Source organism: Centruroides sculpturatus, unplaced genomic scaffold, assembly GCF_000671375.1.
Source record: "Centruroides sculpturatus isolate CEXI.00-Female unplaced genomic scaffold, Cexi_2.0 scaffold1369, whole genome shotgun sequence".
Lineage (NCBI taxonomy): Eukaryota > Metazoa > Arthropoda > Arachnida > Scorpiones > Buthidae > Centruroides > Centruroides sculpturatus.
Genome location: NW_019385515.1, coordinates 151,603 through 168,262, shown reverse-complemented (window position 1 = coordinate 168,262; position 16,660 = coordinate 151,603). Strand labels below are relative to the sequence as shown.

At 30.2% G+C, this 16,660-nt stretch overlaps 1 protein-coding gene across 4 annotated transcripts in view; it reads left to right on the top strand.

Annotated features, from left to right (window-relative positions):
* The window catches only part of LOC111639711 (polycomb protein suz12-like), a 58,013-nt gene that overhangs the window by 29,818 nt on the left and 11,535 nt on the right, over positions 1-16,660 (top strand). For 2 of the 4 annotated variants that reach the window (XM_023385646.1, XM_023385648.1), the window contains 5 exons: positions 1,826-2,023; positions 5,027-5,229; positions 5,787-5,940; positions 6,049-6,248; positions 14,388-14,545. In XM_023385646.1, the coding sequence (XP_023241414.1) occupies positions 1,826-2,023; positions 5,027-5,229; positions 5,787-5,940; positions 6,049-6,248; positions 14,388-14,545 (913 nt within the window). Of the gene's footprint in view, positions 1-1,825; positions 2,024-5,026; positions 5,230-5,786; positions 5,941-6,027; positions 6,249-14,387; positions 14,546-16,660 lie in introns of all 4 variants that reach the window. The other 2 variants (XM_023385645.1, XM_023385647.1) reach the window with 1 other exon arrangement.

Sequence of the window (16,660 nt, the reverse complement as noted above, 5' to 3'; positions counted from 1 at the left end):
AACGATCGGACATTGACTCCTTTACAAGTCTAATGTGGTTGAATGCAGTAAACAAACTAAAGTTTTTGAAGTAAAGTTTAAGAAACTAAATTTGGCACAGTAGCTTATGTATAAAGAGGCATTAATGCTATTAAAGGTAGACAAGATGGAAACATAGAAGGAGTTGTGTCATCTCCAGTCTGTTTTGACTATTTTACTCGTTATTAGCATTCACAATTTTTTCTTTTATATAAAACTCGTCTTTACCCTCAAAATTAAGCTTTTTGTCATTTTATAATAGTACAGTAAAACCCATTAAAGATGTTCTTTCCTGAGATGTTATAATGTGTATGGGGGCACGATTTAGTTCAACCACTTTGAAGCTTAATAACTCCTGTGTTAAACCATCTGACTCCGATTTAAAAATCACAGAAGTTATTAGACTTCAAACTGGGTGAACAAAATCATACTCCACCCAAACAATCCATACATACAGGAAAAAAAAATTGAATCTTTTGCATATCTGGACATTTCCAGGTGTCCTGAGTCAAAAAATGTAAAAATTTAGGAGAGGTCATTTTTTGACCAATTGCTACACTTTCCCTCCATTATATATAACAGCTGGGAAAGTAAAAATTATCAAATACGTATTTATGTATTAACTGTGTCATTACTTAGAGTAGTCTTTTAACTTTGGAATAAAAAAGTTTCTACGTTCTATTTTATTAAAACTCTATTTATTGAATCTCTTATTCTGAGGTCGTATGATGACATCAGAATTTCTGGGTCTGTTTTGATAACAAGTCCTACCCTGGTTGGAGTTGGAGTCTGTAGATTTTTACACAATTCCACAACCCTGTTTTAATTATTAATTGTAGCAGTAATATAGTCCAATCTAATCCAACAATCATTTGGCTTTTATATATTAAGTCTGTGTTTTTGTTAAAAGCACAGTTGTTGCTAAACTTATTGTCGAGGATATTAATGTTAATTCACATGTAACTCTTTAATAAATAATTTTGTATTAAATTATTTTACAGCATTTTTTAGATTTGTTTGTTTGTTTACTATTTATTGTGTGAACAAAAATAAACATTGACGCTTTATCTGTTATTAATTTAATGCAAGTTAATACTAGATACATGCATGCACTGTCAGATGCATTAAAATCTTTTTTATGATACAAGTACTGTACTTTCAATGATGCAAAATTGTCATCATTATGCTAGTGAATATCTCAAATTTGGAACAGAACATCACTACATGCAGTATAACATTCTCACCGTTTGTTTAGAATTTTGAAATGTTGAGGATGTTATACTGCATATAGCAATGTTCCATTCTAAATTGGAGATGTTTGCTAGCTTGACGACAACAATTTTGCATCATTGAAATTAACTTGCATTAGAAAAAAGATTTTAATGCCATCTGACAGTGCATATATGTTTGTATCTACTATTATATAATATTTGGCATGGAGTTTAACATGCTATTTGTCTAATGTAGATTTTGTTCGTCTATTGCTAAACTTCTGGCCACCACTGTATGTGTAGCCACTAGTGCATGACATTAATTATTTAGCTAGCTGACTTTGATTGTCAAGGTCATTCTTAAACAATGAATACAATACAAAACTAAGTGAACCCCAGAACCAGTGAATGTAGATATAAAAAAACATATAAGAAATCTTTGCTATTCTTCACTTTGGACAATCATCTGAATCACTCCAACTTCAGTATGTACAATTGAAATCAACAAAATATTTATGCTTTTGTATGGTTGTACTCATTATGTTTAATCATTACTATTTATTAAATAATGAAATTTTAAGTTTTAACATTTTCAGTTGGTAGATGTGAAGTACCAAGAAATCCTGATCCAGATCATCCTCCTGCCAAGGCAACCGCTCTTTCCGTCCCAAGTGATAGCTTCAGCCTTAATAATGGTCATCTAGTCAAGTCTTACGTTTTGTTGTTACGTGTTGTTGTTACAGGTGGAAGGATTAAACTAAATGGTATATGTAATGGTGAATTGAGTGATTCAGGTAAAGTATAAAATTAAATATATTGAAATTGTTTTAACTTTACAATCGTTTTCTATGATAATTTATATAATTTACTTGTCATAAAATTGAAATTTTATTGAATATTGTATTCTAAATATTTGTTTTAATTATCTTAAATTATTTTTTAAAAAAAAAAGGAAATTTAATTGAAATTTTAACATTTTTAAGTTCAAGTTAGATCATTTTCAGAAACATAAAAAAAGGCACTAAAAGACTATGACACAAAATTTTTTATTTAATATTTAGATACTTATTAAATTCAAAAATATTTCATATTTAAGTTACAAACTTTTATTATATTTATTTATAATTAAAGAAGTAAGAGAAGATTTTTTGGGGGGAATATCAGAAAATCTTAAAATGAATCATTTAATTTTACTTTGTCTGTTTATTATTTTTTAATTTAGAGTAATAATATAATTGTATAGTTAATTCTGAATTCTATAAAGTTAATAAGTATTAGTTTTCCTTCACACATTTTTAAAAATTAGTTGTAAAATACTCGTGAAAACTAGTAAACGATGACACTGTGTCCATTATCAAACGCACGACTTCAAATTGTGTTTGAGGAATCTACATAAATTTAATTTCCAAAACATAGTCATAAAATAACAATCATTATTTTCATATTTAAAACATAAAATGTTTATTTTGTGCAAAAAGTTATAATTCAATTAAACACAAAATTTCAAGATAAATCTGTGAAAACTATTTCTGTAACATATGTTAACATGCTAGCTGTTAAAAAATATATAAAAGTTTTGAGATCAGTCTGCATTGTATTTTTTAATGTGATTTTTGTGCAATGAGTCTTATTTATTATTATTTTCTCAGATTTGTCTCAATACTATTCACATTTGCTTTCATGGATATTGTTCCTGGGCTTAGCCACTTAGTAGTCTCAGTGCAAGTAAAGCATTGCTGTATTTTTATACTTGTGTACATATGTTAAAAAAATGCTACAAAATGGCTTCATTATATGACTTCAATTATCATGTATATATAGTTTATTAATTAATGAATGAATTTTTATGTATATATACAGGGTTGGCCAAAATGATGTGAGTAATTTCTGAATATTTTTACAAAAACAATTAGCAATAGGAAAGTACAACATGCAGTATTTGAAACAGGAACTCAGAGTTTCAGATTATGCTTGCACAAGTTAGTTTTGATAGCTACCATTAGCACAAAATTGCAAGTGGATTGAAGTGTTTTTATGTCATGACAAAAGATAGTTTATGGACCTTTAGTATGCCATGATACGTCGGATCTGTGGCTTTTGCCACGGCCTCTGAACAACAGACCCAATCCCATCTTTTGGCAAGATGGAGCGTTGCCACACATTCATTACAAGATATTGGACATTCAAAAGGATTTTGAACATTCAGTATTTTGGTAGAAGGATAGGACAAACAAGTCATATGGCCAGGTCTGCTGGATCACGAGATTTTAATTCCTAGATTTTTTCTCTGGAGGTAATGGGCAGTGTTTACATATTGGCCTTTGCCACAAAACGCGATCAATTCAAAAGATTGCATGTACTGAATTGTAAAAAAAAAAAATTGAACACCAGATATCAGTTTCTGCTTGGCAAGAAATCATGTATTGTTTTGATGCATGCCATGCAACATGTGGTACACACATCTAACTTTCATAATTAAAGTAGAAGCAAAAACCATTTAAGTTACTATTTCAAATAATGCATATTTCATATTGCTGTGTTTGATAGTTTTTGTTCAATAAATGTTTCTATTCTCACATAATTTTGATTTATACTATGTACAGAGTGAGTTGAAAGTTCTTGCATCTTTTTCATTCCAAAATAATGTAGTCACATAGGAAGTCAAGTATGGAGAACTGGATGGAACTGTTTCTTTGTTGATGTTGAAAAATGATTTTTAAATCACTTTTTAATGAGCAGAGGTAATGTAAAAGTTCCAATGACAAAGTTAAAAAGCACCATTTAACTAGTCAAACCATTTTTTGGATTCAAATAAATATTTTTAGGACTGCTTAATTTGCATCTTTAAATTTATCAGGAGTAAAAATGATTTTGCTTTGTATAACCCTGAAAATTCAAGTAAAACAACATAATTTTTACTCCTGATAAGTTTAAAGATGCAAATTAAGCAGTCCTAAAAATATTTATTTGAATCCAAAAAAATGGTTTAAGACTAGTTAAATAGTGCTTTTTAACTTTGTCATTGTAACTTTCTTTTGCATTACCTCTCCTCATTAAAAAGTAACAACATAAGTGACCTTGAAAATGATTTTTCAACATCAACAAAGAAAAGGTTTCATCCAGTTCTTCATACTTGACTTCCTTTGTAACTACAGTGATAAAATTATTATATCTTCAGTATTTATGACTCACCTTGTATGTCATTAAACAATAAACAAAATTTAGAAAGAAGTTATATGAAAGTCTTACAAGAAAGTATTAGTATATCTTTGTAGTTATTACAATTATGATAATATAAGTAACTTATATGAAATACATTGGATTATATACATGTTATTGTTACAAATGCATATAATATGCAACTAATGCACAGTCTTTTGTATAATTTCAGAAATATCAGAAAAATTTTCCATAATAGACTAAGAAAATGTTAGGAGAATCAGTATTCAAATTTTTGTGGATTAATTGACATTGTGAAAATAAACAGGAAAATTTAACTATACTTTCTTTCTATTGTTCTGATTCGTATTAGAATATATGATGATAAAATAAGAAAAAAAAATTGTATAGAATATAGAAAATTTTAAAATGTAAATAGGTTATTTACAAAGTATAACTAACATCTTATTTCTTTAAGGAAATAAAAAAACTATACTTTATTGTTATATCTGAAAACCATTCAGTTTGCAACAGAAATAACATATTGTTTGTGATCTGTACTGCTATCAATGTAAAACTTTGTTTATAATTAGTTGTAATATTGAAAAGTTAAATTTTTTTTTTACTTTCAATTACAGAAGAGCCCCCTCATAAAAAAAGAAAAAATGGCAAAGGACAGTTTGACGAATTTCGTCAGTTTGGAGCAGAGTTAGTCGTTTACGACAAACAGCAACGCTGTTTGCTCTCGGATGGCGAATATCAGCTAGTCCTACAAGAATGCGGACATCAAACATCTCCTAAAAAGTCCTCGTGGGAAACATTAGCAGATAGTAAAGAGAAGGTATTAAAATAATATTAACTGATAGTTTATTTAGCCCCATATGACTTCTGGCTATGAGATTTTTTGAAAGACTGGGTCTATTGTGAAAGATGTTCATTTGTATTAGATCTAAAAGAAGAGTTAATTGGCGTGTTCTCATGATTAAGTGGACTCATTGCATTCATCAGTGGAAAACGTGCTTTTGCGAATGGAGCACATAGTGATCATTTGTAACTGTGATTTGTATAGTCCCAGCACCACCTATCAGTGACTTTTTGTTTTATTTTATAAATGGCAAAGACATCATCTGAAGTACTTGTTGTCCGAATGATGTTTCATTTTGAGCAGTAGAACATACTCCAGAGCCCTTTGAGTTGTGAAAGTTTAATTTTGACAATCTTGTGTATAAATTCTGTGTGATTAAATTTTTAATACTTGGTTTATGGAAAAATTTTCATTGTTCTGTTATTATATATTTTTTTATTTTTATTGTTGATGTGTGTGGTTGCTTATTTTGCTCATTGGACATTGCTACATATTTTTTGTGTAAAGAATAAAGAATTTTCCATTATTTACAGGTCAATGGTTCTTTTGATGTATTTAATAAAGGACCTCTAGTAACATTTCATCTTACGTGGAATGATAGTCTGATTAACGGTATCGTGGAGATGCCACAAACTATCGGCTCAACGGAGGAACAGTTTTCACTAAGCAAATGTCAATTAGATCACAGTATGTTTTTCCTGTTTTACTTTTATTTTATTCTTGTTAATTTATTTAAATAAAATATAACTTACATTATTTATGCAAATATTTTAGATTATTTTCATCCATTTATAGTCAAGATGGAAGGAGAAACAGATAAACCAAAGAAAAAGCTTCACATTTTCTATCAGTTTCAATATAACAACAATACACGTCAGCAAACTGAAGCGAGAGATGATTTACATTGTCCGTGGTGTTCTGTGAATTGTATAGAATTATACTGTTTATTAAAACATCTTAAATTATGTCACAGTAGATTCATTTTTACATATGTGGTAAGTTCTTTTGCTGCAAATATGATAAATTTTTTTTGTAGTAAGACTGTAATGAATTTGAATAATTAATAACAATAAATTTAAGCTTTTTAGTTAGATCCAAATTGAATATTTCCAATTTATTATATAATAACAGCATTAAATTGTTATTTTTAGAATAAATTTATGAATATTTTAATCTTATTTTTAATAGTTTTGCTTAACTATTTTGCAATTAATGTCTTCATTAGTTGCATTATGAACTATTTTGCAATTAATGTCTTCATTAGTTGCATTAGTTGCACTAATGTCTCCATTAGTGTTTAAAAATTCAATTATTATAGTTATTATTATCATATTCTTTGATATCTATTTATTTATTTCCTGTACTACAAAGTGATTATTGAAATCTGTATCATTGTTATGAGTATTTATAATATACAAGTACATTTACAACACATTTTCAAAAAACACAGTCAAGTCTTGAGTTTTGAATGCCTCACTTTTCAAACAGTTCAGTTTAAAAACAAAATTTTGAACTTCATATTTACCTTGGTTGCCGAACAAGCTGCTTGTCAAGAGCCAGCCACAGATTAAACACAAACCATGAGCTCTCTATACTTCCTGTGTTAAAGTTGATGGCCTGACCAATTAGTGACAGCATTATTGATCCAGATGTTAGTGACATTGCGATTACCTCGCATCATTATACATCACAACACAAACCATCAGTGATGTTGCTATCCAGATTAGATTTCAATGTGCATGTGAGTAAGATATTACCGTTTTTTGTTACCCATCACAATTGAATTTAAATCAATTTAAGTAATAAAAATCACATTAATTGACATTTGCATAATATAAATGACATCCAAAAATTTGTGTTTGAAGATGCTTAACTCAAATTAAATAAGAGAAATTTATTATTAAATATAATTTTTTTATTATTTCACACTAATATAGTACGTAATCGACATTTGGCATTATATTTAACAATATTAATTAAATGCAAGAACTTTTAACGAACGTCTTTTAGAAAAACTTGGGTATCTGTAAGCCAGAAAAAAACAAAAAACAAATTTAATTATTTTTCTGATTTTCAGGAAAAGTGAACAATGGCAAATTTTTGCTTTCATAAATTATGCATTTAACTCTATTTTTCATTTTTAAATAAATTGGAAACCACAGGTCTAGACATGGCAAATTGGAATCGAAATTATTGACATCACTTGTGGTTAATGGAAAATGTAAATCACATAATCATTGTAGTACCATGCTTCAGCCAATGGTGTGCTGAATATCTTTAGTCACATGATCTCAAAGCTGACCATCTATGTGTCTAATCTGTGGAGCTGGCAGCACAGCATAAGTTTGTGATAAACTGTTCTTTGACTTTGGTGCGTTTTCTTGCATTGTGTATTATTTCCTCTGCTTTTCTTAATTTCATAAGCCACTATAGCACTTAAGAAAGCTAGTGTAGGTGTAAAGGCAAAAAGGAAGAGAGTGAAAACAACATTAGAGGTGAAGAAAGAGATCATGTGGAAGCATTGTTTTTGGATGGATTATCAATTAAAACCAAAGTATCACTGTATTTTTTGTTCTATGTTATTTTCATTGCGTTTTTATATTGTTTTATTTATAGTTTGTATTTTTTGCTGTAGTTTAAAGGTTGTGTGAGAGTTAGTACACTAAACAAACTGCAAATTTGACCTAATAGTTTAAATTTTCATACACTATTATTACTTTTAATTTAAAAGAGAATAAATAATATTAGACTAACTTTATATTTTATTTGGTATTCAATTTGTTGAACAATAATAGAAGGTATTGTGATTGCCTAGAAAAGCTATTATTTTGATGTAACTGTGATGAAATTTGTTAATAACTTTTATAGCAAAATACCAACTATTATTGCATGAGTTTGGAGAAAAATAATTAATAAAAAAGAGGACATACTGTTATCAAAATCAGGATGTTCCAGCATTAATAGAACATGTACTAATCAGAATTAATTATCAAATAATGATTTAAATTATGAAATTTGCATAAAATCACATTCAAAGAGTGAAAAGAAAAGTTTAATAGGTCTTACAGTGCATTACAGTCGATCCCCCTATAACACTGTTGATTATTTCGTTTTATATGAATTCCCTGTTGTATGAGTCACTTAGAGTTTACAAATACGTGAGCCGTTCATAAGCCGGCACACGTATTTGTAAAATCTAAGTGACTCGTACAACAGGGAATTCATATAAAATGAAATAATCAACAGTGTTATAGAGGGGTCAACTGTACTTTTAAAAATGGGATGTGGAAAGAACCGAACTGAAGAGGAGAAGAGGAAAACAGATGTATTTCACCTTGAAAGGAGAAACATGACTTGTATGTCTTAAAATTTGGGAAAGATCTCATTCAACAGTCTCAAAGTATCAATAATAAAGATCAGTGAACAGGAAAGCAAAACAAGAGTTCGACTATACCAAGAGAGCCATGTGCAATTTTTTAATGTGCACCTCAAGAAGAGATATCCATTCAAAAAGTCAAAAATGAGTTGAAGCTGAGTTTCAGCAAATCAACAGTACACACTGTTTTGAGATCAACAATGTTACTTTTATCAAAATGAACACCAGCAACTGGTTTAAGGAGAAACAAAATAATATAAATTTTCGTCTACAAGTACGTATTTTCTAATATCAGGACTTATTATACTGGCTTTACAGATAATGCTACAGAGTTTCACAGAAAACAATTTTTTGTTTTATTTAATATACCTGTATATTATATTATAGTAAGTTAAGGACATTGAGGCATTTTAATTAAGAAACAAAATAACTTCAATTACAGTTTGTCAGAAATAACTTTGAAAGAGGAGAAAGATGGTATGGAGTAGTCTTATAGGATGAGAAAAAGTAGAATTTTAATGAATTCAATGATTTTAATTATTATTGAGCAGACAAGAGATTAGATCAAAAGCAATGCTTGAAAAGGGTGACTGGTGATGGATTGGGCTGGATTTGGATGAAATGAAAAGACAGGCTTATTGAAAGCAAAAACAACTCTTGGGAGCTTGTTCAGAACAGCTTTAAACTTATAGAGAATTGATAGATAAGATTTCAGATTCATGCAGCTTCTATGTATTTTTTTTACAGAGCAAGAACTTTCAAACTGGTTGCCCTTCAACAAGATTTATTAAACTCTACTGAGAATATATTAAAAAGCTTTTGCCTGTATTATTTAATTACAAAAACATAGTTACTTAGGACTAACAAACAGGCTTATTATACTCCCAGTGTATTTAATTAATCTCTCCAAAATGCATTTCAACCTTACTGGCCCTTTTCAATTGGAGAACATACAAAATACATAGTCTATGGTGACTATAACCAACATTACAATATATCTTAGAAGTACAATAATACCAAATTATTATTAGGATTATAAATTATATCTAGGTTAGTATCAATACAGTACTATGCAAGTCCAGTAAAAAGCCTTGGGAAGTAGTCCTTTTGTCTTATTTATAGTTGTGGTTATTTTCTTTTCTTCTGTCTTCACCAGAGTTGTAGGGTATGCTAGCTCAATTTTCATTTTTTGATTTTTGTTCTGATTTGGATTGTTTTTAAACACTTCTTCCATTACAATTAAGAATGTTCTTCATATGCATGTTTTGGTCTTGATACACAACTGTTAGTGAAATCAGCACTCAGACAATAGTAATACTGCAACATGTGCTTAAAGTAAGTTACTACCACTAATAAGCCTGTCCACTGAGAATCTTTGGAGCATCTTGCTTTTCTAAATTTATGGCAATAGAAAGCAATATAATATTCTCTTCAAACTGAAGGCTGCTCTCTTTGAAGCATGAGGATAATATTCCACAAGAAAGACTGCAATCTTTGACCACATCAATGTCTGACTGAACTTTTAAGCTTGTCACCAAAAATAGTAGCAAAATTATCTATTGATTTTAATTTATCACATGTTAAACTGTTCTATTAATGTTGAACAATCTTTTGTTCATTAATCATTTTTCTGCAAACTAGTGCAATAATAGTTGATATTTTGCTATAAAATATATTACCAAGTTTTATTAAAGTGACATGAAAATAATAGTTTCTAGGCACTCACAATATGTTCTATTATTGGTAAACAGATTGTATATACTTGTATATGGTATATGCCACCATTATATTCAATTATATATATGCTACTGGCAAGATCTGAAGGATCAGCAGTTCTAGGATTGCCTAGGCAAAGTTAAGATTGCCTTGAACAGAAAACGTACTCGGCAAATTAATAATCAAAATAATCAACACCTAATCCGAAGACTTTAGCGAAGACTGCCGAAAAAATGGAAATATACAGAAGCAAACTTGATGATAAATGTATAAATGCCAGAGATGCAGAAGGCCTACCCTCAGCATGGAAAGTTTGGTATTAAAAGACTTACAAATGGCTTATGAATGATGACTTGATTCGCAATTCACGTTATGAGAGCATTTATAATTTTTGTTAACTGTTAATGGCTTATACTATTACTTATTTATTTTTGTATGTTATTTATTTTTACACTTAAATTATTTTACTTAGTTACTCAGTTGTCGATATTTTTGAATTTTGAATTTAATGTTCTATTTTTTGCGGTTATTCCATATTTGTTTTAACTTGAAGATGATCTATGGAGTAGATTGAAAACGTTTGTTTTTTAAATAAACTCCCTCGGCAACGGATTAGGTGTTGATTATTTTGGTTAATTAAGATTGCCAACAGTATTTTACACACTGTCTGAAATAAAGTTTTATTTTGGGCTTTGCCCAGAAACAAACTAGGAAAACTTAAGATTGCATAAAAAAAAATTGGACAATGTCCAAATGTGATAATTTTGTTCACACATTGCCTACTTTATTGGGTTGAATAGGCATGTGATGAAAAACAAGAGAGGGTTTTGTAGAACACTTTATTGAAGAATGAACCTTACTTATAGGAATTGAAACATGTCGATAAAAAGAGAACAAACAAAACTTCTATACCTTACTAAAATACATATGAATGATTTAACCTAAGACTTACTTGATAGCACTAGGGACACTGCATGAATTTTCTGTGTCATGATAGAATCAAGGTGGAGTGTTGTGTTTTTGTAATTAAGGAGTTCTGCATATGTCAGAAAGTGTTTTGTTTGCAATTGAAGTTTAAAGCATCCACCACCACTAAATGTGATTTTTACAAATATGTACAACTTGGCAAGGTTGACTTGACAAACCAGAACTTTGAATTTCAATCTATGGTGGAAATATTCAAGGTCAAAGTTTGCCACGTAAAGTCTATTGGTCAGTTGCAAATTGTAGGCTGGTCAAACACTACATGTCAATCAAGTTTCTTATCGTTCTCAATTTATATTGATGTCTATGACAATTTTTTATTTTGGCATTTAACATGCAAGGCCTGTTGCCATACATCTGTGTGTTTTAAACTGCTTTAGACAAAGTGTTAGAAGCACGTCACCACAATTGTTTTTTCACATGATGCCAAAACAGAAAAACGTATGCTGCAGAGTTTGGTTTTGTCTTCCTACAAAATACCTAGTTAAAAAAATTTTAATTAGTATTAGTACATATAAATCTTTTGCTTCATCTAATCCAAGCACTGACAAGAATTTGAATGTGTATGGATATGTATGTGAGTGAGAGAGAAAGAGAGTGTGTATGTATATGATCAGAAGAAAATGGTTGCTGGCCACACAATAAGACAATTTTTACACTTGTCTTTCACAGAGAAGAAATCCTTACATTCACTCAGCATCAATTGCTTTGTTCATTTTTGGCACCAATTTTTCATTAGACATGCATGGTGCTTCTTTTTTTTCCTCCTAAATTCCATTAGTCATGGTCAATCACATCAGGGAGCACTGACATTGACACTTTGTCTCTACTGCATCTTGAAAACAGTCATAGAACCTCTTTTTTTTATTACATGTTTGGATTCCTCATCACAATTTATGGAAAATGGAAATGTTTAAGTTTTATTTCAGACAATGCATAAAACAATATTGGCAATCTTAACTTTGCATAGATGGTCCTAGGACTGCTGATCTTTTGGACCTTGCCAGTAACCTATATAATTTCTGTTTACTTTGTGCTGATGCGATCATAATAGTGAACTGTCAAAAATCCAGCTTAAAAAAAATCTTTATTTAAAATGACAGTAAATAATTTAATTAATTGCAGGTTACAAAACCATTTTGCCCATTTCTGCTGCTATTGTGATAAATGTGTGTGCAATAAATGAACATTACTTGTAGTTTGAAATACATTTTTATAAATCTGGACAAATGTATTCAGTTGAGATATGTTGGACAAATTTATTAATTAATATATTAGGTTGATTTAAAAATTTCTGGAATTTGCTAGACCTGCATAACATTTGGAATTGTTCTCAGATAATATCTAGAAGTTTCTTTGCACTCTGTAAAAAGAATGTTGAGGTGTACAGTCATAAGTGAAAAGATATTTTGTGTGACGATACCAACTTTTTAAATACCGGTATGTGAAGTTTGCCAATGCTTTCTCGTGACTAAATTCTCACACATGCACTTTACAATTATCAATTTCATAAAAAAGCGGACTAATCTTATCACTGTATAGAGTGTAATTGTTTGGCAAGAATGGTTTGTTAAATTTAAAACTGGACAATATGAAGTCAAAGATATGGCACGCTTACAAAGGTCTTTCTATTTGATGAGCTGCAGCAGCTGGTGGAAGTTAGCCCACACCTGACCAGCAAGAAATGAACAAGATGCTTGGTTGTTTGTAATTTAACTGCTACTGGAAATGTCTGTAAGATCTTTCTTCGTGATAATGCAAGACCACACATATCAAAGTTGACCCAACAGAAGTTGCTTGTCCCTCACTACCATTATAGCCCAGACACTGTATCTTCCAACTGCCATTTCTTCCATTCTCTGAAACACTTCTTGTATGGAAAGCAGTTTGTTTGCCAATGATGAGATGAAAGTTGCATTTGCAGAGTTCTTCTGGTCAAAACGGCCAGAGTTTTTTTTATTCAGTAGGAATCTGATCTGCTCAATTGATGGAAGAAAGTGCTTGAATGAAATGACAATTATTTTTGAACAATTTTTTTTTTTCTTGAGATACACACAACAATTAACACCTCAATACTACTTCCAGCAGTCAAACGATTTTAATATTCTAACGTTTTCGGCCGTCTTTTAGAGGCCCTCTTCAGGATGAAACATTAAAAAACAGTTCTATCTTTTGAAGGATTCTAATAATCGAATACAGCTGTGTTCCGAACTTTTAAATCTACTTTCCAGTTTACGTGTGTTAATTTCTTGAGATACATGTTTTACTATAAAATTGGGAAATTTCAGAAACTTTTGCATCAACTCAATAGCTAATTCAGTTTAATATTCTGAAAAATATTTTAAGAACAGTCGACCCCCCCTATAACACGGTAGATAGGTTCCGGTTTTTATGAATCCATTTTCTACGAGTCCAGTCAATCACAGCCCAGCACATATGCAGTTTACGGACTACGGCTGTTTGAAAGGTTTCTTCCATAAAATTAATCGATTCTAGACTAATTCGACTCAACATTTTCAAAATACGTATAATTTTTTGGGAATAATCCATATAAACTATGCTATAAACAAAAAGTTGTAGGATTACTTACCGAGTGTGCACCGTTCAACGACGGCATTGCTTAAGCTTGTTTTCGTCGTGGAGCTTGTCATCAAATGGCACTTGCATGCTTCCCGATAAATTACTTTTTTTGCGAAAAATTTGCTGAACTTTGGAGACATCATTAATATAAATATAATTTTTATGGACGTTAAATAATAAATGGTTTTTAGTAGGTCCGCTGCTCATTTAAACTCAACAGTTTGTGCAATATCCGCTATTGGTCTAGATTCGACCAATCCTGTCGCGACACGAGTCGGCGATGACGTTTTACCGAATTATACGAGTTTTTTTAGCATGTTTGTTCAAATACTGTCGCAATTTTTTCACTGTCATATAGGAATCCAAACTATGGGAATCCGTGTTATAGGGGGGGTCTACTGTATAAGTTTTTAAAAAATATTTCTTTAGTGATGGAAATGGAAAGATAAAGTTATATTAAATATTTGAATTTACTTAGCCTCATTTGAAAGGAGCAAGAATTGATGTGTCAATTAACGAATGTTATGATGGTTCTTATGCTGGAAACCCTCATGATTTACATTCTCATACCGGTTTTGCATTCGGCAGAAGTGGACCCGTTCGACGTACTCCCGTGACTCATTTAATGGTCTGTCGGTAAGATAGACATTTTCTTTATTTAAAAACATTGTGCCAAATTATTAATCATTAAAGTTATAATTTAAATTTAAATGAAATTAATTACTTCATTTATTTCAGTATTTTAATGGTACAAGTTTTGGTACATAACCAGCATAATATTATTTATTCAATCATTATTATTTATCAATACTACATAAGAATGATTTAACAATTCAGTCTCTTTAAAAAAATAAATTAGTATTATAGAGTTTATCATTAATTTTCATATATAAAAGTAACGAAATTGACTTGATGATGGTATCAGATTTTTAATTAAAATTAAATTTATATTTATAAACATAATAAACTTTTAAGAAATAAAATTAAAAGTTTTTAAATGTTTACTTTTGATTTTTCTTACTTATTTAAATTTAATTTTTTTAAACATTGTTCACAAATTAACCTTTTCTGTATTTCTGAGTAAAGAACCAAAATGGCAAACATTTTTGAGCAGTTTAATTGCCCTGTTCAAAAATGTGTTCTATTTGTAATACTCGTTTCATATTGTTCTATAACATTTGAATTCATTTCAAATTTAAATTTATATTTGTTGATATACAAAAAATTTCAATTAATTTTACCATGTATATTTTAAAATACTTCCATAAATAAAAATATAAGTTTTACATGGTTCTCCTGTTGACTCTTCTTTGGGGGGTCATATAAGGCTTTCCATGCTGTTGAGAGCAAATCAGCATTTCTTATGTTGATGCAATTTTTTCCATTGATGTTTTCTGTATTTCTAATTGGGCTGAAATTTTAAAATTGCAAACCTATAAATTCCCACTGGTGTTTCTGTCTGGTGTCTGTCCTTTCTTAATCTTGAGAACAGAGTTAGATAGATGAAAGTTGAGACCAGATATGGAAAGCATAGGAGCCGGAACCCGATTAACTGTATACAAACTTCTGGTCTTTTACCAGAACTTACAAAATTTTTTAATCGAAATAACGTAACTTCCATTCCAAAGCATCCTACTTTATTTCTGTTCAAAAATTTTCTCCAGAACTGAGTTAGATAGATGACTGGCAATATATCACAAATAACATACTAACAAACTAGTATAAAATACAAAGATTTGTTTTATTTCAAATACAAATATTATTATAAATTTTTTTCTAGTAATCAAATGGATATTTTAAGTCTCCTATTTATAAACCAAAAATTCAATTTTATTTTAAAATATAATTTTTGATAGTTGTACATAGCTTAAAAACTTCTTGACATGGTTTAGTCAATATTCTGTTATTAACTTAGAATATTTCTTTAATTAAGGGATTGTGGCACTGTTGGCACCACTGTAGACGAACTTTTCAGTTCTTTGCAGAAATCAGTGGTTTTTGTATAGGCATATGACTGTTCATTCTGGTTCTTTTCAGTTCCCTGTGCATAGTTCAGGTAGATATGGGTTTGGATGGGATTCATTAAATTCTTCCATCAATTGCTGCAGAGAGGAAGTCCTTTTTTTCTTCTCTAGCCTTTTCAGGCGATGTCAGTCGTGTTCCTGATTAACTATTTTGGAGCCACAGTAACTTATTTCAGACATCAACTGCAGGTTATTTTTACACAAATTGAACACTCAAGATACCTCACCTTTGGAAAAACCAGTCAGCTCTACAATTCTTGATATTGTGACTCTAGTGAAATGGGCACACACAACCAGCCCTTTTTGAAACACTGTTGAGTCCTTCATTTTCCCATTTTCCTAAACTTAATGACCATACTGATTAACAGCATTCTTAAATAGGAGTTTATGAACACATGGTAACTCACATGGCTCAAGTGTTTTGCATATAAGCTGCAAAATTACATTTACTTAATATGCATGGAGATTTTTAATTCTTTAACGAGTGAGTGTAGTTTGTCAATGTGCCATACTGTAAGGGACATGCGGGTACATCAGATCGAGAGCAGTAACTGATGCAGCAAATAAATTTTCTTGTGCAGACAGACCATAAGTTTGTGTTTTAGTACTGTAGAAGCTGGACTGGGTAATGCATTTTGAATGCTTCGATTGTGCTTTGACCAAGAGGTTGAATTTTTGATGTAGTGTTTGGAGGCAAAAATTTTAATCTTACATTTGTAAGATGATT